Source organism: Eurypyga helias, unplaced genomic scaffold, assembly GCF_000690775.1.
Source record: "Eurypyga helias isolate BGI_N326 unplaced genomic scaffold, ASM69077v1 scaffold5784, whole genome shotgun sequence".
Lineage (NCBI taxonomy): Eukaryota > Metazoa > Chordata > Aves > Eurypygiformes > Eurypygidae > Eurypyga > Eurypyga helias.
In genome coordinates this window covers 1-21,826 of record NW_010248087.1, presented here as the reverse complement: position 1 = coordinate 21,826, position 21,826 = coordinate 1, and the positions used below count along the sequence as shown (strand labels likewise).

Genomic DNA, 21,826 nt, shown 5'->3' with positions numbered 1-21,826 from the left:
GATATCTGCTACTGCTGTAAAACCAAAGCAGAGATGAAACACTCCCTGTAAGTGTGGGTTTTGAACTGATGCTTCTCTCAACCTGTGCTGGAGGGTGTAACAGTATTGTTTCTCCATGCATAAGGTGCAATTAGTCTCAGCAACTTTTAACATTCTGATTTTTAAATGCTCCAGAACATCTTTATTTTACAGTGTTTTTCCCTTCTTTCCTGTAATAAGGAAGGATTGTGAGCATTTCCTCTGAAGGAGAATCTCTGTGACCCCCACAGTGTAAGAAGTTGTAGACAAGCAAGCGTGAGGCTGCTTGGTGCATCCTGTAACTGAAGTTACGGGCAGTAGAATCTGCTCAGCTGTGTCATCTCAACAAGCTACCTTCCTGAAACAGGAGTTTAATCTGTATTAAACAGAAGGCTCATTCTGCTCTCCTCACCCATTTTATGATGCTACTATTTGATGACATCAAGTTCTGAAATATTAAGGCATACGTGAAGGCAACAATCCACACATATTCTTTGCTGCACCAGTTTTATGCAAAAGCTGCAGTTCAGGATTTGAGCTTGTTTGGTATTATATACCCTCTTGGCCAGAGAAGCACCTGGTTAGTAAAACTGGTTAGTTTTCTTGGGAGTTCTTCGTGGTGGTGGTTGTGACCGATCACAGAATGAATTCCCTGTGCGATGGTCAAGCAGAGCAGCTGGCATGCTTAAGCAGACGCCTACAATATGATGTGTACAAAAGTACTGAAATGAAGGTGTCCCTCTCATTACCACACAAACTCTGCATACACCTTGCTTTCTTGCTATTATACATACAGGTTACACGCATGCAGCCCCAGCGACCTATTGTGGAGGTGGGGATACTGGGTAATTAAGGGCACTTCCTTCAATTTTTGAATTATTTGGATGATTCAGGGTCTGGGGTTGATGACAATTCTTCTGTCAAAAGACAACTAGAATGCAGCTTATCCAAGCTACTCCCCATATATCCAGAAGATGCAGAAACGAAACAGAGCAAGAGAGAGCTTTACAGCCCAGTGCTTGGTGAAGGCTTGCTCGTGCTGTATGTTTTCACAGCAAGAGAGGAGACTCTTTGGTGGAAAACAACTAGCCAGTTTCTGTTCATTTTGACAACCCAAAGGGAAGTGGGAGCCTCCACAAATGCAAAAATCTGTATGTACAAGATGTGTATAAAATAGCGTAGCATGTGCCATGTACAGCTGCATGAGACAGACGTGTAGGCTTACTAGAATTATCATAGAGCAGGCTACAGAGCCACAGCTTTTATTCCCTCACAAGTATTAGTAGGGGTATAATTCTAGTTTTGAGCCAAATGAGTTTGTGACAATTTATTTAGCCTAGCAGTTGCTACAAAACTTCATAATAACCAAGCATATTGTAGAACCGGTAAGATGGGTCATAATTAAGTAAGAACTCTTATTATATTTATGTATAAACAACTTATTTATATTCATAGCGGATTGTCTCCACAAATCTATTCTTGTCTCAGAGCCAAATAGAAATTTAATGCCATTGTTATGTTTAGGTGAACATCACACTCTTATATTCCCCTCTGTCTGGCCTTGAATAAAAATCAGAGCAACAATAATATAAATGGTATGAAAGTAGTCATGAACAGTAGCCCATCTGTACTGGACAGAATTCTACAAATCAATTAGATGGTCATAAAAAGCTAAACAGATGTGGATGAATCAACAGTGGAAATAAAATGGATTGAACTCTTACGTTTATTGTTCATGTATAACCCTTTTTAATAACCAAGATGGGTAAATTACACTAATTAACCTTTAAAAATTTAGATTATTTCTAAATAATAGCTTCAAACAATGCTTATTCTTTTCATTGTTACTTCTAAGTGTTTTGTCCATGACAAGGCAGTTTCATTAGAAGATCCAGAGAGGCAGTTGTTTAAATGTGCTTTTTCTTTTTCCTTATTTCCCTACCTTTAGACATTCTACAGCACATACTCCTACCTCTCCCCCATCAGGTAGCCCTTGGAATCAGAAGAAATCAAATCCACATATCCTAGGAAAAAATGACAAAAAAACCTCATCTGCTGGAGACCTCTGCAGTTGGGTCTCACTGCTCTTGGGTGGGATAGGCTATCTGCCAGGACAGCGAAGCCTATTCCTTGCCACGAGAATGCATCATCTGGGCTAGAGAAATGCTGGCAGCAAAGGCAACGTGTAGCCCAGCGTTTTTGGACAAGTCTGGCTGGATCCTCAGCGACCTGCAGGGCCGCAGGTAGTTTTCAGCCACTTTCTGCCACGCTTTGAGAAAAAAGCAATTGTGAGAGGATTATATGGGTTCATGTAATAGCACAGCTGAAACCAGGGTAGAGAGATTCCTACGGCTGCAGAAGCCTGAAGTAGTCAGGAAGTCTTCAGCAGGCAGGGTTAGGGAAATGCTTGCTTTTGCTGAGGAAAGGAAAAAGGTGTCTGTAAGGGAAACTTTATGGAGTCTTTTTTTTTCCCCTCTTCAAGCCCCTTCCCCATGTCTTCATTCAGGGGTGGATTGTTCAGCATGTGTTACTGTAGAGAATGTTTTGTTTGTCCTAACTGGTGCAAACGATTTGTAAGCTCACTAATCAAAAATATTTTTTATTCAGAATTTTGACCTCTTCTCCTTCAAATAATGTACCTTTGGCATTCTGGGGTTTAAATTTCTCATGGTATTGTAAAGTCCTAATTAAAACAAAAGAGATAACTTATGATGTATTTAAAGAAAAAAAAAAAGAAAAAAATCCAGCGCTGATCACAATACCTTGGGTGGAATGGTGAATGGTTTGAGTTTCCTAAATTACTGATATTACCTGCTGATACGAGGGCTGTTCAAAAGGGCACTTCACTTTTGGGTTTATTTATTAAAATCCTGCACTCAACTGTAAGAAATTAGCCTCCTAGAGATGAATCGCTCCCTACTCAGGGGAGCTTGCAGCAAAGAAACCGATCATGCACATGCTGCAGTAACACAAGCTCCAGTGTTTTCCTACATCTCTCATGCAAGGTGCTAAACAGCAATGAGGTGAAGCATTCCTGAGGGAGTGTTGTGGTTTAACCCAGCAGGCAGCTGAACACCACACAGCCATTTGCTCACTCACCCCCACACTGGGATGGGGGAGAGAACTGACAGAAAATTAAGGGGAAATCATAATAATAATTTGAAGAATATACAAACAAGCTGGCAGTGTCCCCTCCCAGCTTCTTGTGCACTCTCAGCTTCTTCACTGGCAGGGCAGTATGAGAAGCTGGAAAGTCCTGGACTTAGTGTAAGCACTGCTCAGCAACAACTGAAAGCTCAGTGTGTTATCACATTATTCTCATCCCAAATCCAAAACACAGTACTATACCAGCTACTAGGAAGAAAATGAATTCTATCCCAGCTGAAACCAGCACAGGAGATGAATGTTCTTGGCTTAAAAGTGATGTTCTCAGACTTCGTCCTCAGATAGTTAATGCCAAATTTACAGTTCTGTAGATTCTTTTTTAATCCTGTAACTGGAAGCCTTTAATAACTGAGGTGAAGTGTGAAGCACAGGCTCTTGGACTCTGGCAAAACATTAAAAGATCTCTGTGTCAGCTCTCAGGTGGGGATAAACAAGGCAGAATGTCTCATTTTATCTGTGAAATTTTTTGTATTACAGCTGAAATACAAGTCTGACTTGACTTCTTACAGTGGAGGCCAAGTTACCCTTTCAATTCTTGGTTGGCTACAGAAATTTTAAGCATTTCCTTCAAAGCACGCATCTTGAAAACATCACGACACAAGAGATGCAGCTCAGCCAAGAGCCTTGCCAGCCTCAAATGCTTCGCAATCACTCTCTCGCAGGACGTGCCACGGTCATTCTCTCTTTTCCAGCCCGTTTACAGCAGAATAAGCTTGTTGGTATTGATAATGTAGAATAGCTGCACACTAGAGCAATGGTAAACCTCGTCTGGGTAAGTTAATTAAGCAATGCTATTAAGCATTGCTATTTGTAATTACATGCAATTTTAATATAGAGAGATTGAATGTGTGGGAAATGTTGACAGAATTTCATCTGAGCCTTGTGATATCCCACCCTGCAACGGGTTGCAATTATGTTCAGTGCAAGAACATAATTCTTCAACAGGGAAACTTTCTATACAAAATCACCATTGCGTACCCCAAATGCAGGTGGCTTTTGGCTAAAAAGTTAGGGTAGTCCTAAAAGAGAATCAGTTTTCACATTCTTGTGTGACTCCACTAGCAAATCCCAGAATCCAGCGACGCCATTCTTGCATGACCGCTGTCAATAGATTTCCACCTCTGGCTGCAGTGGGGAAAAGCGGAGCCGCGACCCCCTCTCAAATGTCCACGCTGAAGGCGAGATGGCCTTTACAAAATAGCACACTCGCTTGTTAGGCTACTTTAATGAAGAATCTACTTCACATTTATCATTTTTATTGAAGTGTGCCTGTTCATGGACTGAGATACCATCCTGCAGGAAAACCAGCAGTTGTAGTTTTCTCAGGCTGCTTGAAAATTGCAGAGCTCTGGACCGACAGCCAGGCAGAATGCTTGTTGCCATACAACAGTTGCTGCCCTTGCTGTGCTGCAGAAGGTGTTTCCCCAAATTGCCTGTGTGGTAGATTGGGTAGCAGGATCTTTCCACCGAAATTGCCCCGATAGTGGAAGTCAGGTAGAAGGCAAAGCCCAAAGGACAAAAGGCAAGGACAGATAAACTGGTAAGAGCAGTAGCTTGAATACTGGAACAATGTCCTGTTCCCCCATCCCTCTATGTACAAAAGTCACATGGCAAAGGAAGGGAAGCTTCCAACAGTTCGGCAGCCGTCTGAAATCTGCAACTCCTTTAAATGTGCAACTGACAGCAGAGAGGATCTTTCCAATGAATTTTTATAGGACATGCCCATTGGCACTAAATGTACAGAAATTAACAACTTGAAACCAAAGAATGGCAAAGGCCTGATAACAAAGCACGATGAATACCTTGACATTTGTCAAGTGTATCTGGAGCATTTATTTGATAAAGTATATGGGGCTAATAAATTACCATCCGGAGTACTTCCGCTGTTGTCTCCTTAGCTATTGTCTTGCTACAATGCATCGTCATTATGCTTTCAACCCTTAACTGCTATGTTGCTGCCCTCCTGAGAAAGAGAAGCCCATGGCAAGAGATGTTTCAAGTAGCAGGCAATTCACTCCAGAAAAAGCCGCTTTGAAACAGCTAATGCAGTCTTTTTGTAACCAGTCTCCCTTGAGCAAGTCAGCAGTGTTTGCAGTTCAATCCTCATCTGGGGTTGATTCTTGGAATAAAGTTTTGGGGTTTTTTTCTGTATATACACACCCATGGACTTCTTTTAATGTAAACTAACAACAAATAATTTAATATTAGACAAATCTTGCAGACCTGGGAATCTACCACAGGTTAATCTTCTCTCCTAAGGCTTCATTCCAGAATTTTCCAGAGAAAATTGCAGAGCGCAAACGCAGACGACTCAGACAGCACGTCCCACCAGTACTTGAATTGTGATGCACATGAGCAGAGGCTACTGCTTTATAAGAGCTAAATCCCTGTGTCCATCCCTCCTGTCCCAAGTTGTAACATCCACCCCCCACCACTCTTTTTCAAGTGCTACTGCGTGAAGCGTGTGGCACTAGGCCCAATTATATCCACAGGGTACTCTTCTGAGCTACAGCTCTGGGAACACAGTGCCCAAAACCAAAACAAAGTAGCAGTATTTCGTAGACAGCAAGCAAAGCTTATCTACTTCAGGTAAAATACCCCTCATATGAGCTGTTAAGATCCTCAACAAAAGCAACATTTCATGTAACACAAGTAGTCAGTAATACCATACTAATCCGCAGCATACAATGTGAGTAACCATGCTACACATGGGCAAGCCAGTCTTCAAACTGCAAAGTACCTCACTGTACCCGATGTTGTATCTGAGACACTCATGACCGCTTGGGCTAAGTTAATCTCTTCTGGGCAGAAGAGGTACCTGAACAGGTAACCACCAAGCTGTCTTCTTTCCTGGAGTTAGGACCAAAGCTCACGCAGCTTTGTCTCTCATCTCTGCCAGTTCACCAGAAAAGCATTAAGTGCAGTCACTAAAAGTGTTAGTCTAGATAACAACATGGAACCCCAGAAAATGCCTACTATTCCTTAAAGTGCAGGACTGTCACAGAATCGTAGGATAGCCTGGAAGGGACCTTAAAGACCATCCAGTTCCAACCCCCCTGCCATGGGCAGGGACACCTTCCACTAGACCAGGTTGCTCAAAGCCTCATCCAGCCTGGCCTTGAACACTTCCAGGGATGGGCCATCCACAGCTTCTCTGGGCAACCTGTGCCAGTGCCTCACCACCCTCTCTGGGAAGAACTTCTTCCTGATGTCCCATCTCAATGTACCCACTTTCAGTTTAAACCCATTACGTGTCCAGTCAGTACCGTTCATAGCACCTGTCCCACGGATTGATAGAGACACATCAGTGGTACAGCTGCTGCAAGCAGAGCAGCTAACATAACAGATTCCCTCTGTAATAGCTCATTTTCTTCTAAACTGGAATGAAGAAACAGATAGTGAAGAAACCACAGAACTGGTATAAATAGAAAACTGTTTATTAAAAACAAGCAAACAAACAAAATCACACTTTAGTGTGTGGCCAAAGGTCTGACTTTAAACTACATGCCCAGCGTCCATGCTTCAGAGGCAATGTAAGCATGCATATGGAAGGAAGGGAAGCTGGTACGTTCCTCAAAAACTCCCCTGGAGTGGTCTTTAGAATATATTAGGTTTGTCAGCAGGTTATGAAGTTTGAATTCCTACAGGGCACTGAGGAATTGAAGGACAGGGTGTCTCTATTTACAGATATGGGATTTCCATAACCATCTTTCAAAGAGAAATGCAATTTGCTGCATTTCAAACAGCTGTGAAAACTGTGATAAATATGGAAAAAAATGCAGGTAAGCATGCATACGGCAAGTTTCTTCATAATTTTTTTTTCCCTAAGTCCGTAAGACAGTTTACTTATGAGGAAGCATTTCATTTTATTTCATAAATCATGCAAACTACTTATATGAAAAGTACTCCAAAAGATAGCCCTTTTGAATACTCAGTCACCAAGAATTACACATGAAACGTAATTCTGGTATGTGGGTTAAGACCTTCCACATACAACAATGCTGCAATCCTCCTTTATAACAGAAGGGAATGGATTATTAGAATGCTATTCCTAAAACATTCTTCATTTTACAGTCACTATTTTGTTAAGATTGTTTTTAATGGAGCTCTTCGGAAAGCAAGCCTTCAAGATCATCCAGAAGGAGCTTATGTGCATGCTTTTTTTTCATTGCTCAAGTCAGCCCTGATGAACACTACTCAGGTCTACGGTTTAGGTATGTGTAAAGCCTGATGATGATTCTGAAAAGATTTTTCTTCATCGAAGAAGCCTCTCAGCCTCCTTGGACTTGCTTTCTTTCGTTTTCCTCAGTATTGCCTGTTTTATAGCATTGATCTTTTCATCAAGTTCAGCCAATGAATAGTTCTGCTAAAAGAACAAAATAAAAACCACAGTCATTTACATCTTGTAATTGCTGGAGAAGTGGCCTAGCACTTGATACTTGAGGTCACTGCATATTGCACTAAATGATAGAAATACTTTTGCAGAATTGTCTGAATCTAGTCTGTGGCTATTTAAACTTGAAAGAAAAAGAATGCAAACTTAGAAGAAACTGACAGTCCTGATCATGGATCAATACATCCATGCTACTTCCATTAGATGCTTACTTAACTGTTCATAAAAAAAACCCAAAAATCCTTTGATGGCAAAAACACTGGATGAGACTGTCTAGATCTTGTAGAACCCGCCTTTACAACTGAAAGGGTGTTTTTCCTATTGCCCAACACCAATCTCCTCTGTGCCCACTTAACCTAACAATGGTTTTGATCTCTTCTTACACAAAGAACTAGTCATCATCTTTTTACAGAAATACTTCACCCTTTGGAGGATTTTATTCCCATGTAAACAAGCCTATAACCTCAAACCCCAGACGGCCTGCATCCCATTCTAAGCATTCTCCTCAGTCCCTCTGCGTCCAAGTGTGATGGCTACTAGCAGACAGTGTTTCAGCTACGGTTTCATACAGATGAGAAATCCTCTCTTGTGACCTAAGGTACACTGTTAATGCATTCCCTCATGTGATGGTGTTGTGAAGAGTGCAGGTCTTATTGACTTAGGTTAATAGCTGCTGTAATGTCAGGTCTTTCTGCAACACTTCTGCCAAGCCAGCCACTTCTACTTTTACTGTCTCTTCATAAACCAATAAAGCGAATTAAAAGTATCCCAAACAACCCCCAACAAAAAACCCCGAACCACACAGCAAAACCAGAAGTCATCACTAGGAGGCTGATCAGAAGTCACAAATTGCTTGCTACCCGTGGCTTGATTAACATCGTTACAGATATATTGTTTTCCACCATCCTTCTCACTGGTGAAGACACAAACTAACCTACCCTAGTGCAGACTCTTTGAAGACTCATTTCATTGTGACACCCCTTAACTTTCTTCCTCCTTCCCTCCCTTTCTTTGCCAGCAAGCTATCCAATACTGCCACAGCCAGTTCTGAGAAGTTAGATGTTTGCTTTGTAGAACTTCTGATTACTTTTCACTCAAAACATCCTGAACTTAATGTAAACAAAAGTTAACAGCACTTACGTGGGGAGGTTGAACCTTTCTCCTCTTGCCAGAACAGCTCTAAAGAAAAGACATAATCAAAACAGACTCAGTGTTGCACTGACAGAGGACCACAAGTAATTCTGTAACAACACTGACAAGAGTCTTTAAAGTACAGAAAGAACAGTGACTGCCATTCCACAGATTAAAGGAATCTTTTTATATTTAAGTGTACTTTGGATCACAAGAAATACTACTGGAGAGCGGTCAGAAGCTGTTGACGGTTCTCTACGCTTGGCAGCCAACTACTGTCAACTTCACTGAAGCTTCCTTCAGAAAAAACAGGATCAGTATCAGCTTTTAAAATTGTCAATTTTTCTCCCTAAAATGTTCCCGTATCCACCCCAATAAAATATGCTAATTACTTACTAATCTAATTATTTAAAGATTATAATTGCTGCACAACAATACTATTGCCACCATCCCAAATTTTTCCCAGATCCTCATTCTAGAAAAGATCCTAAAGCACTTTCCATGGAAATTTCAGCTTACAAAAGTGTACGTTTTAACTTCTGGTTTCCAACAACTTGAAGAAATAGCCTCACAAATAAAGGAGCATATTGGTCTCCAGAAACAAAAGTTTTTAATATTGCTATTGATTCTTAGATGCTGACTCCTCTTTGGCTGGTCTCAAGGGAGAAGATACAAACTAAAATATGTTCAACAGTAAAAGAAGCATAATTACTGTTACTCGGGGAAAGAAGGAAGAGCAAGGTAACAGACAAGAAATGTCTGCAGCCCAGCAAAGCCTGACGTAGGAACAGCTCATGTTCTCTTTGTCCTAATCTCCTTTGGTGAATGAAGGATAAGGTTTGCTTTTCAGAAAGAAACAGACCTCTGCCTGAAAACTAGAAACAAAGAAACCTAAGTCATAGAATCACACGAAAAAACTTTTAAAGGTTTTACTCTCTCATCCTATTAAAACAGTTACGTAGATGGTCAACATGAAATGTAACCGTTACACCAAGCCAGAGCTATCTACCAAAAGTATCTACCCTCTGACTCCTTAGGTTGTTGCCACTACATCAAATATTTAAGCACAAAAGTTCCGAATGCATTTACGTATGCTAAAAGAATTTGAGAGAATTTCTTACTACAGATTGGAAATACTCCGGAGACAGTCCTTCCAGCTCAAGGATTTTATCTTCAAGCTTCTTAATTCTCTGATAAATGTCTCTTGGTACAGGACCACCTAAATACACCAGTACAAAGAAACCAGGAGAAGCACTTGAATAACTTTTTAAAGTAAAGATTGCAAGTTTTAGAGGTGAATTCTTCAAGTTCAGCTATCAACGAGCAGCTGAAGCAAAGTGAGTGGATGGGATAATAAAAAGGAAGGGTAGTTAATATGATTCAGGGTAAAATCTTACTGATAAGCCAGTGCAGTCTATGAAGGCAACAGACAACTTTATGCAGGTGGTTGAAATATACCTGACAGGCTCCCTGGACCAACGAAGGACCACTCTTACAATACATTGCTCACACACCATGTGTTACCACTTCAGAACTGACAGCTGCATCAGGAGGGAGCTGATGGGATGGCAGACCACACACGAATTCAGCATTGACATCTAAGACAGGTTTCCTTCAGAACAATCCCCACCGAGCATCAGAGGTTAGAGGACAGGTACCAGTTGCGCTTGACAAAGAACAACGTTTGCCTGGTCATAGAGGGGAGAAGCAGGGGTGGGAAGTATTGTGTGTGCGGAATGGAGTAACAGACCTTTGGAATATAACCAAAACCAACACCTCCTCCAAAAAAAAAAGAGTCCATAAACACCACAAAAAAACCCAAAACAAAACAAAAAAAAAACCACCAACCCTTTTTTTGCTGTTTGCAGCTGTATTAAGCAGCCTGGGCTTGCTTCTCTTGTGTAAGAACAGAACTGATCAAAAGATCAGCCTCAGAAAGCATCTTATTTAGCTACATAGTATTCTCTAACCTGAAATCACTTTATCACAACCAACCACTGGCCATCCCAACTAAAAAGACAATCTGTTTCTGAACAGTGGTGACAACCAAGGCCTTAGCAAGCTCTTACTTCTCTTGCCACCACTTCTAGGTCTATTAGGTAAGACTATTCTACCCCACAAACTACTGAAATAAGCACTAACGGTTTTTTTTGCCCTTCATCTATTTCCTCACTTCAGGCAGACAATTTTGTGGGTAGCTTACCTCTTTCAGTTCTGCTCTACTCATCACTCAGCAGCTACTAATTAAAACAGCTAACCTCTCACTCTTCTTAATATTGCTGTCTCCTAATGTAAAGGGAAAAGAGCAGTACTAGCACTAGAAGCAGCTGTTCTGAAAAACAGCAGGTGAGTCAAAAACAACTCTTTGAGTCATCAGAACAGGAACTGGGGAGCAGGTAGCTGAGGCAGGTTACCTGCTCAAATGAATTCTTCTAGTGCAGCTCTGGGCTATCACAGAAGGGTTTGGGTTGGAAGAGACCTTAAAGATCATCTAGTTCCAGCCCACCTGCCATGGGCTGGGACTCTAACTGATTGGGACAGGAGTTGACCTGAACCGCACACTTTCATCCTGTTCCCCTCTACTGTAGTTTAGCTGACCTGCTCCTTCAAACAAAATTATGTCATCCATTATAGGCACAACCTGGAAGCAAGGGCCCCTCCCTAACTACCCCCAGTTATTATTCCTGACATGTATAAACTCCAAAGCTACTACACCATGTAACCTTCCTGCTGGCCAGCCACTTGCAAATTCTATTTCCATGCGCAAAAACACAGCCCTATTTCTGAGACAGCTATTCAGCATCAAGCTCTGACTGCTGCCTCAACAGTATCTCGGAGTATTCTACCCTCCTTGCTGCTAGAGGACTTCAATCCAGTATGCATTCACAGGAATCCAGTCATCTAGTCTATGTCCACCACATGCTCAGAGAATGGATTGGCAGCTATTCGGTGTTCAGAAGACAGTCAGTGTGTGTCTGCAGTGTGATGCACAGAACATTCACTTTATCAGGTGAAGATCTGGCCTTCCATTCTGTTTTGAAAATATTTTTCAGGAAAAATATAGATTCCTCCTTGCTAAGTGCCTCATTGATTTCTATTCTAGAAAATTGGGGCTGGGGAAAGGAAAGCAACTACTTAACAAAAGTCAGTAGCCTAGGGGCTATAGCATTTATTTTAGTGAAAAGTGTGGGCTCACGCTAGCATGGCTAAAGGGAAGTATTGACAGTGAGCTTCCCATATTCTGGGAAGTCAGTTTCTTACCTAACTGTATTTCAAGAATCTCCACCTTTAGCAAAAGGTTTCGTGTTGTCTTTTGGGTTCATTCTAAACCCAGCCCTCAAGGTCTCCATGAAGCAGGACTGAGTCCTAACCTTAGCTTTCCCAGTCCGCTCAGTGGGTCAAGGCAGAAGGACTCCACTAGCTATGGAGAACCCCTGAAGTGCCCCTCTTTCGTCTGCCACCACATCACGTGTAGATTTACCAACTCAGCATCACAATTTGGACATAAGAACCTAAACATACGATTGCAGTACTTGGGGTGACTCAACCCTTCAGTGGATCCATCCGCTGTTTTCACAGTCACAGTTTTTATAGGCTTGCCCAGTCTTGCTACAGTAATAATAACTGCAGTACAAACTGGCACACCGATGTCAAAATTAAAACATGACACAAACCTGTTTGTAGCCGTAAGTGTGCTTCAATGTTCTGCAATCTCTCCTCAACAGCTTGGTTCCCACAATCATGAACGGGGACACTGGTTTTGTGACTGGACCCATGTGATCCTTCCGATCTAGTCTGAGGTCCATATGTATTTACTACCCTAGAAACTAGGTAAAGAGAACACAAATTTAACATATAGGCACATGAAACACAAAGTACATCCAACTAAACAATCAAAATATTAAAATACGAAAACCTGTGCTAAATCAATTTCACACCAGTCTCTCATACGAAGGGTCCCACACACAGTAAGATCAGAAGTTCAATAGAGGTATTTTCTTATTTTTGCATGAGTAACTAAACTAAACAAAAACCTAGGACTTTACATATGCAAAGTAAAAGAATTACTCATACATTCATGTGGAATGGATGTATCAAGAATTTGTCATCAGCTGTTGATAAATAGCAGAAAACCCGATATCTATGTCAGCAGTTGCACATGTGAGCTGTTGTGAATGCAAAGAAGAGGCCAGACCTAATATTACAGGAAGCATCATAAATACATGAAGATGAGGGGAGGCATACAGCTAGACAAACAGCTACGAATCTCAGCAAGAAAGTTCTCTTCTAATTTCTGTTATTCGGGTAACAGCTTTACTGACTCTTCAGCTGCTTCCGGGTCTACCTCTTCCCCTGCCATACCATGTCTTCCTCAGAAGATTTTAGTCACTTCTCTTTAAATCAGGGTCATTTTCAAGCCTTTTCTGATAGGAATACTGCAGGATACTGCAGACTTGAATACACTGGCAACTCCAGACACGTTCTTCATGACGGCCACATGTTACATTCTTGCTTCAGTTTCTCTGGTTTTAACTTCCAATTCCTTTCTAAGTGTTATCCACATTTCGGTTATGAACTGTTCAGGTTTTAGGTACTTGAAGTGCAACCTTTTCTTTTTTCCTCTAATACGCTACCATCCAAGTTACAAACCAGTACTCAGTTTAAAAAAGCGACTACTGAAAAGGCTGTTTAGTTCAGAATCTTTCACTCAAACTCATTTCCCCATCTCCTTCTTATCTCAGCAGACCTTTTCATGCTTATGCCTATCATCATGCTTCACAGTCTTATTCTGCAGTTTTCAGTTTCCTGAAGGAATGAATTCTGGTGGATATCTGAACACTAACACTCTCAAAAAAGGAAGAGAGGGTTCCTTTCATTCTCACTGTGGAGATTTTGTTAGTTTGGTTTGAAATGCAGAGTAACTTGTGTACACCTAGAGAGCAGCATATGGACAAGCAATCTTTTATACGTAACTTCTGTTGGATAATCACTTTTACACTAATTACTCCATTCCAAAAGGTAGTGCAGTGGTAAGCCTGCTCCCCAACTTGTCACTTCCCATAAGTCTATGTCTCAGAATTTCCACTGCATCCCAAATTCTGTAATTCAATATCATTACACTGACTACCAGAAAAACAGAAGCTAAAAATATTTAATCTAAATGCCTTAACTGAACTGCTGGCTTCACCTTAGTTGTTCATCTCCCCTGTCCTGCTTTATCTTTTGCACCTCTTCTTTCAGATAAGGAAATTAAGCTACTTTTGTTTTGGTCTTTAGTGAATAACCATCAGCTTAATGAAGCAGTTGAAAACCTCAGAGAAGGGAAGATGTAAAAGTATTCACTAGTGCCAAAAATCCATGTTTAGTTTACATTTTTTTTAACAGTCTATGAAAAGATTTTTAGCTAAAAATTCATCTGTGCTGTTCTATCTGGACACTTATAAATTGAGTATTAAAATAGTTTCTTACCCTTTATATGGCTTTTAAATCCAGGATAGGGTGTGAAAATTGCATCTGTTCTGGCACAGCTATTTTCTAAATAAATAATAATAATTTAAAAAATCCAGTGAGTTCCTAATTATGTATTTACAATTCAAAATATTCTATCCATCATCAGCATTGAGGCCTTTAACCAATCTAACTGAAGTTTTTCATACCACAGAAACAACAGAAATACATCATTCATTCTACAAATGCTTGCTCATTAATAGTTTCACATACTTGCATGCACCTACTAGTTTTAATTGAATATGTCACTTATATAAATTTATGCACATGTGTACATCGGTTTACTGAATCAGGACCAAATTTTTTCCAATTTATATTTTACTTGGTTCTAACTTTTCACTGCATTTCTCTGCAACTTATTTCTTTCTTCTGTACAGAAGTCTTTTTCCTGTGTTCTGGTTTTATGACCTTTTTTAAAACTCTTCTCCTATTTTTAGGCTGGCCTAGTTCTCTCATCAGCATACTTTTCTCACCTTCCTACATTTATTCTGGTGCCTGTGACTATTTTAATTCATTTAACCATAAAAACCTACAGTACAGACAATTTTAGTTTATTCTAATGTTTGTATTTTAATCTCCGTTCATATACACCAAAGCTTTACGCATATTTTATTACTACTGAACATACAAAAGATCATAATTTCTTTTGTACTTAATTAACACTTTTAGGAAGCAGTATTTTACTATCTACCATATTCTAATAAACTTCAGATGTCCTTTTCATTCCAACTACTACTGAAGGAGTTAAACTCTCTTCCTATAAAGCTTACAGAACAATAAGCTTTTATCTCTAAAAATGTAAGTACATTACAGAGACAATGCACATCTGAGTTCACAGGAACTCATAAAATGCCTCCATTCTACTTAGGTATATAGAAGTGTCTTCATTTTTAAGAAACATTTGGTTACACTGTCACTGACCATACTAATGGGATCCAGCCTACCAAATGGATTTAAGACTGTTTGGTTGAAGATACAGCCAATTGTGTCAGTTGGTACCACAAAAATGTCAATAACATGAATAATGGTGAAAGAAAAAAGTTATGCTAAGTAGTTAGTATTTCAATTTGATTGCAAAAAATACTCCTTTGTAATTTAACTAACGTTAATTTAACTTGAATTTGAACATGAAATTCACAAGATATTTCTGAATTGCAGTTCTGTTGACTTCTGAAGGAACAACTAGCTAAAACACTGGGAACAATAGCTACAAAAGCATCTGATTTAAGATCAGCAATAGCTCCAATCTTTCTGTATGGGATGCATTAAACACTGTCTATCTGACATCTACAGTGCGCATGCAAGTTCTTAACTTTAAAACAAAGTTAAAGTTTTGTTTTAAATACAGAATAGTGCTTTTCAAAAATAAAAAACCCACAAACTTAAAATTGCTATGAAGATTAAAGTCTGGCTAGCCAGTTACCTTGATTACAATCAATAACATTGCAAAATTCCCTGACATTATTTTCATTGATCTCAGCTTGTTTCCTCTCGATGAAGGCTGATATCCGCCTGTCAATCTGCAGGTAACAAACATGATGGCATATATCCATTTCATTCTTTAAATTTAAAATTCATAAAGGTCTTTTTTTTTTTTTTATTTAGGTAAAATCACTTACTTCTGCTTTTCCGGCTTTTATTTGGACCACCTCTGGATCAAAATTAATATGAGTATCCTTCAGATCTCCCAAGTCATAACTTGCACACTTTTCTTCAGTCTGACAGTTACCATCATAAACATCTAAACTTGTTTCACAAGTCTGGCCTTCTGCTTTACCTGCAGGGTCAACATGGCCTATATTTTCCTCTTTAATCAAGGACTGGAGTTTTTCTAAAAGAGGCTGAATGAAGAAAACAGTATGTTAGGGTTAAAAAAAAAAGCTAAAACATTCCAAAAACTAAAAGCCAAGTACTATTACAATTTCTAAAACAGATCAACTGAAATAATTCTAGGAATTACAACATCTGTCTCTGATGGAACACAGTCATAAAAAAAAGGAAAAAGTTCCAAATATTGTGCACACCATGATTCTGGCCTTTTTTTGACATGTGCCTTTTAGAGGTTTGTATAGGAAAAGTCCCAAATTTCTGTGAAAATCTGCCTAAATCTGCCTGCTGCTGTCTGTTACCAGCCAAATGAAAGCTTCAGTCGTTGGCACCAATGCCACTTAATTACCACGTCATTCAAATGCCTACTCAGAACAGTAAGGCTTAGTATTTTTCCTCCTTAACATGAAAGCCAATGCTTTCACACTGTAAAGCCTTTACTTTACTACCACAGCACTACCTTCTCCACTTGAAACCCCAGTTGCCCAAGTGAATGAGAGCACACATACATGAAATAGATAGGCGTTATCCTGAACACATGCTTTTCTTGACACGGTTGATTATCTGCTTCAGTCATGAAATTAAATGAGAGAATGCACTGACATTTGTGGCAGCAAAAGTAAATGCTTATTATTCCACTGCAATAACTCTTACACAAGATGTAATAACAAAACCTTAATGCATATATATGTCACATCCCCTTTTTTAATTTTTACCAGTTTCATCTAGTTTGAATTTCACTGCTTGTTTTCCCTCTAGTTTTTTTTTTTAAAGACAGCGCGATTTTTAGCAGCCACATTTCCTGAAATGAAATCAAATTCCTACTTGCGGTGTTCTTACAGCTGCATGTAATTTTTACGTGCTTTTACCCTGCATATTTTCTCTTCTTGTTTATCACACCAAAAATTTGGTGGATGGCGGGAAACATAAAGGGACTTTCTTTGACCTACACACAAACAAATACAAGAACTTCCTTTTTCACACACTCATACACACTTGAAATAATTCATTGACGAGCTGAAGGAAAAACCCTGGTATTCAAATCCCCACCTTTTACAGATGAACTATCAAGGTCAAAACATTGTTCAGTTACCAGCTGACAAATGCTCACCCTCCCTGCCATGCAGCTAAATTACACATACTTTTGGCAAGGTTGGAAAGTTTCAAATAGTTAAAAGAAATGACAGTAATGGTGACTGGCTACTTGGCAAGATGAGACATTAATGTCAAAGAAATTACTCTTTTAAAAAAAACACCCTATGCTGAAAATATATTTAATTGCAGTAAGACACTCCAGGATGTGTCATGCTGGGATAATGCCACTTCTTGAACCACTGAAAGCACTCCATGAGCCTCAAAACTCACCCAACGCATGGAATCATTATCATAGCATGACACACACCTGCCGTGTCTTATTGCTTAATTATAACCCACCATAGATGGAAATGTATCACATTTACAATGCAAGTCTAGAAATCAATGAGGCTGCATTTATCCAGCCTGCTCACCTACAGTGGCTATTCCCACCACTAATCTGAGAAACCCGTAAGCATAAGTACCTATAAAACATAGTGGAATCCCAAGCATATACACTTTTGCATTCCTTCCTGTTGGACACAGCAATGAGATCAAAATGACCAAAATTTTACAGTTCAGACAATATAACTACATTCAGGTGTTGATCACTTTTGCCAAGTCGAACGTGTCCAATGAAATATTTACCTGCAAACATAAAATATGCTGCTGAAGTGCACTAAAGAGCAACGTTGGCTGAAGTGCCGATGTGTTTTGAAGCTTGCTCCAATCAATTACAACTTTCACGATATCGTCTCCAAGGTTAAGCTTCAGGAAGGCAAAACAAACACCACAAAAATTATGTTGTTATGTTGTATTAATGTCACAAAAGTATACATGACTTCCAAAGGAGAAAATTCTGCTCAATCTCATACAAACCCCATTTTTATGAGGGCACTGGCGAGATTTGGCGTTAATTATAATGCAAGCAGCTGTCATTTCTAAAGTAAGGTAGTATTTGTAGAGTATATTCAATAATTTAAAATTCCTTACTACCTCATCACACTTTTATTGTAGTAATTTGATCTTCAGCTTTAGTCAACTCAATTAACTATTGTACGAAAAAATACTGATCACATTAGTCACTGAAATCTCTTATCAGAAAAGTAGAACCAGCAGCAGGAGGAAACATGCACACAGGACAGCAACCTCCTGTAGTTCAGGTATTTTATTCTGAGATTTGCAAGGCTATCTGTGCCTGTGTGACCAAGGTCTTGACACTGCACCATGCCACATTCCTGAAATTTTTACTTGCTGCTAATCCAAGAGGCTTCCTATCAAAAAATAAGTGTTTAAAAAAATTCTTTAAAAAATCTTGAGGTTAAACACACTCTAGACTACACAGCACCACTATCAAATCCATTTCCAGATAACACTATATCCCTTCATATGCATTCAGATCAAAATAACAATTGCCATAGTCTATTCTCTTTGCCAAGGAATTGCAATATTTAACTCCCAAAGCAACAGAGAAACACAAGTAATTCATCTGAAGTTTTACATAAAGGAACTATGAATCTCGTATAAGCTAAAAATAAACTTTCACTTTCTAATACAAAGGTGATTGTCAATATTCGCTAATGAACTACACAATTTCACACCCACCTTTACCATTTTTGTTACACTAAAGCTCTTCTCAAGGTCTTGAAGAAAAGAGCACTTTCATTTCCCAAAGCCACATAGGTTGTTCTCCAAACAACCAACCACCAAATTAACACAGGTTAAACTCCTGCTTAAAATCATGAGGACCTACAGGTACTCTCTGAGATACAGAACTCCCAAGTGTTACACATATTATAGGTCTAAAAAAAAAAAAAAAAACCCTGAAAAAAGAGCCCTCAGGCAGATGATAAAAGTGACCTTTAATGTATAGTCTGAAGATACCTAATTTTTAACAGCACCAAATATTACGGACAAGAACACAGAATGCATATGTACTTGTTTCCTGAATCCACCACACAGCAGATGAGGAAATAACGAGAACTAAATACAAGAATGCCTCCATCAGCCTGAAGGCAAAGCAGTGCTGTACCTCAGTTTTAAACCCAGCAGTATCGTAATTTTGTACATAAAGAACTATAGGCCTGAGCCATCTTTAGTCAAAGAACAGCCATGTTAGACCCCAAATTACACAGCAAAGGAGATGGACTGACTAGATATATAATGTGTTTTAGATAATTTTCACACAAATGGCCACTCCTGTTTAGTACTTAAACCACATACAACATAGGAAAAGTAATGTTTTAGAAAATACTAGTTTTGAACACCTTACAAAATCATGAATGTATTTAGAATTTACTAAGAATAAAACTTTAAGAATTAAGCCACTGTGCATACGTCATCACGTGAGGCACGTATTCCCAAAGTTCCTAGAGTAACATCTGCTACATGCTACATGACAGTCTATTGGCAGGGTAGCAAAGGCGTAGATCTAAGTCATCGTAATGAAACAAAACAGAAGTCCCGCTCCAATTTCCTAATAAGCCTTCTTTTTTCAAAAAGAATCAGCTGATGAGTGCCTTCATATCATATGACTCCTGTCCAGGTGGTTCAATATACAAAAACAGTAAAGCTTCTGACTTAGAGTAACTTAGAGGCCAACGACATTTTAAGCTCATAGACATTGCTTTTCAATATAAGTAAAATAAACCTCTCCTCCATCCAAACATGTTTCTGGTACAACAGAATCAGTTTTCTCAGGGTTTCACATCCTTCTACCTCTAAGAACTGTGATAAGCAGGTTTACAAATTCTGTGAATTGGCAACTTCGAAGCCTTCATATATTTACAAGTCCACAACCTTTTTTGTAGCAGTTTACAGGATAAGTCATTTCAGTCCTTTGAAACTGTTTTATGAAAGACACTGACTGTCATTTGGGGAGCAGGATCAGTCATACTGGTTTTTAAGACTTGTTACCCCCAGATGTCCTCCTAGTCACTGTGCTGCAAGTGATCACTTCAGTAAAAAAATTCCTGTGCCAGAAACATTCCTGTTCGCAGTCCAACCTGCCAGCATAAATCCAACTTATGCTACTATGGCGTATCACAAACTGACAGCTAACGACCTGGCACACATTCACTCATCTCTGTAAAAGGGAAACGAGGAATCAGTAGCTTCAGACAAAAATGCAGGATGGATTGCTGGAGTCAGTAAGCTGGTAAAACACCACCGTTAAATCTACCTCAAAGAACGCAAGTGCTGGCAGACAAGAAGTAACTCAACAACTGGAAGCAATCATGACGGGGCCTTCTCAGCTAAGATGGAGCAACCAGACCCCTACTCGTAGTTCAGTGCCATGCACAGCAAAACAGGTTTGTTGTCACGGAAAGAATACACTCCAAATGCCAGTGAAGACAATTCTACCCTGTGCCATAACTACTGTAACTCTACCCAGGGAACGTAGCAACTCTAAACCCATCTCTTGCAACTGTTTGTGCGCATCCAAATGCTGTTTAAAATCACTAAGCTCTCTCCAATGACATGCCACATGTAGAGCACACTTTGGACAACATGTAAGCTACTGAAGAAGAGAGAGAAACTGGAGTGTTTAGTTGTTTCAAAACTACATTAAACTTGTGATGACTACCCTAGTTAAGAGCTTAGGAAGCTTTTCCTTTACTCTTCTTTGTCTTTTTCATAAATACAAGAGTTCAACTTCTCACTCATGTTAACACTACAAGAACAACAATATGAATGACAGTATTGCAACTGGATAAAGTGTTCTTCACTGATTAAATTTAGAATTTTCACCAGGAAAAAACAGGAGATATTTCATCCTCAACACACAGATAGTTTTCCTGTCTCAGTAATCTTATGAATCAGCAGTGTATGATCATCAATTTTTTTAGCACTGCACTTCTGTTCAAAAGCTAGGGTAGTTTTTAATCACTTCAGAGATATGAAAACTGAGACTCTTATTAGTTAGCATCTGAATTTTCAGGTCCTTAATTATGGATGACTTGGAAGACAATTGCTAGCAGACTTTGATGTGAGAAACAAATATACTACACAATTCTATTCAGATGAGAAGTGAAATGCTCTAAAAATAATTTCAGATAAGTCAGCAGCTACTTCTAAACTGCCTCAGTATCTAACACAATCAATGTCAAAGTATTTTTTTAGCATAAACATATATTAAGTTATATTATCACCCACAGATATAGCTCATCATCTGGCCTCAAACCTTCAAACTGCTGTCTAATTTCCTAAGCAAGAGTGTGCACAGAACACATTGGAAAAGGAATTAATCTGTAAATTATTTATGGTAATAATTGTTACTAAAACCTTCTCCTGACAAGGGCCTCCCACCACTACCGTAATATCTGTTAAATAATTCATGGCCATCACTAAACCTAAAGTAGGTCTTTCAACTTAAGTACCACAGAGCAAAGCTGCTTTAAAAATTCTGACCCACTGAGATGCACCGTGTGTTTTGTAGCACGTTATTACCAAGACGAGGCTAACTTCAAGCTGCTGATCATTTATTTTGATTTAATGCACAGTAAGCTTTTAGGAGCTTTTCAATTCAGAATCATTAATTGTTAAGATACAGCAATTAGGCAGACTGCAGTTTCCCATGGGAGAGATCATCCATCAGAGTGACACGAGACGTCCGGTCACGGGCTGGCAAAGGCACGCCCAGGAGATGCGGCAGCAGGCCGCACAGCCCGCAGCTGCCCAGGCCAGGAGAGAGGCAGCCGGCACCGCCGT

General features: G+C 39.5%; 1 protein-coding gene across 1 annotated transcript; it reads right to left on the bottom strand.

The window, feature by feature from the left end:
* Positions 1–7,253: 7,253 nt before the first annotated feature.
* MBIP (MAP3K12 binding inhibitory protein 1) lies at positions 7,254–17,884 on the bottom strand (the record flags this gene model as incomplete). Its single annotated transcript, XM_010150933.1, has 8 exons — positions 7,254–7,549; positions 8,717–8,755; positions 9,829–9,926; positions 12,382–12,534; positions 14,177–14,242; positions 15,639–15,735; positions 15,835–16,056; positions 17,765–17,884. Coding segments are annotated over 8 exons (906 nt in total), but the record flags the coding sequence as incomplete, so codon positions are not given.
* Positions 17,885–21,826: the final 3,942 nt, after the last annotated feature.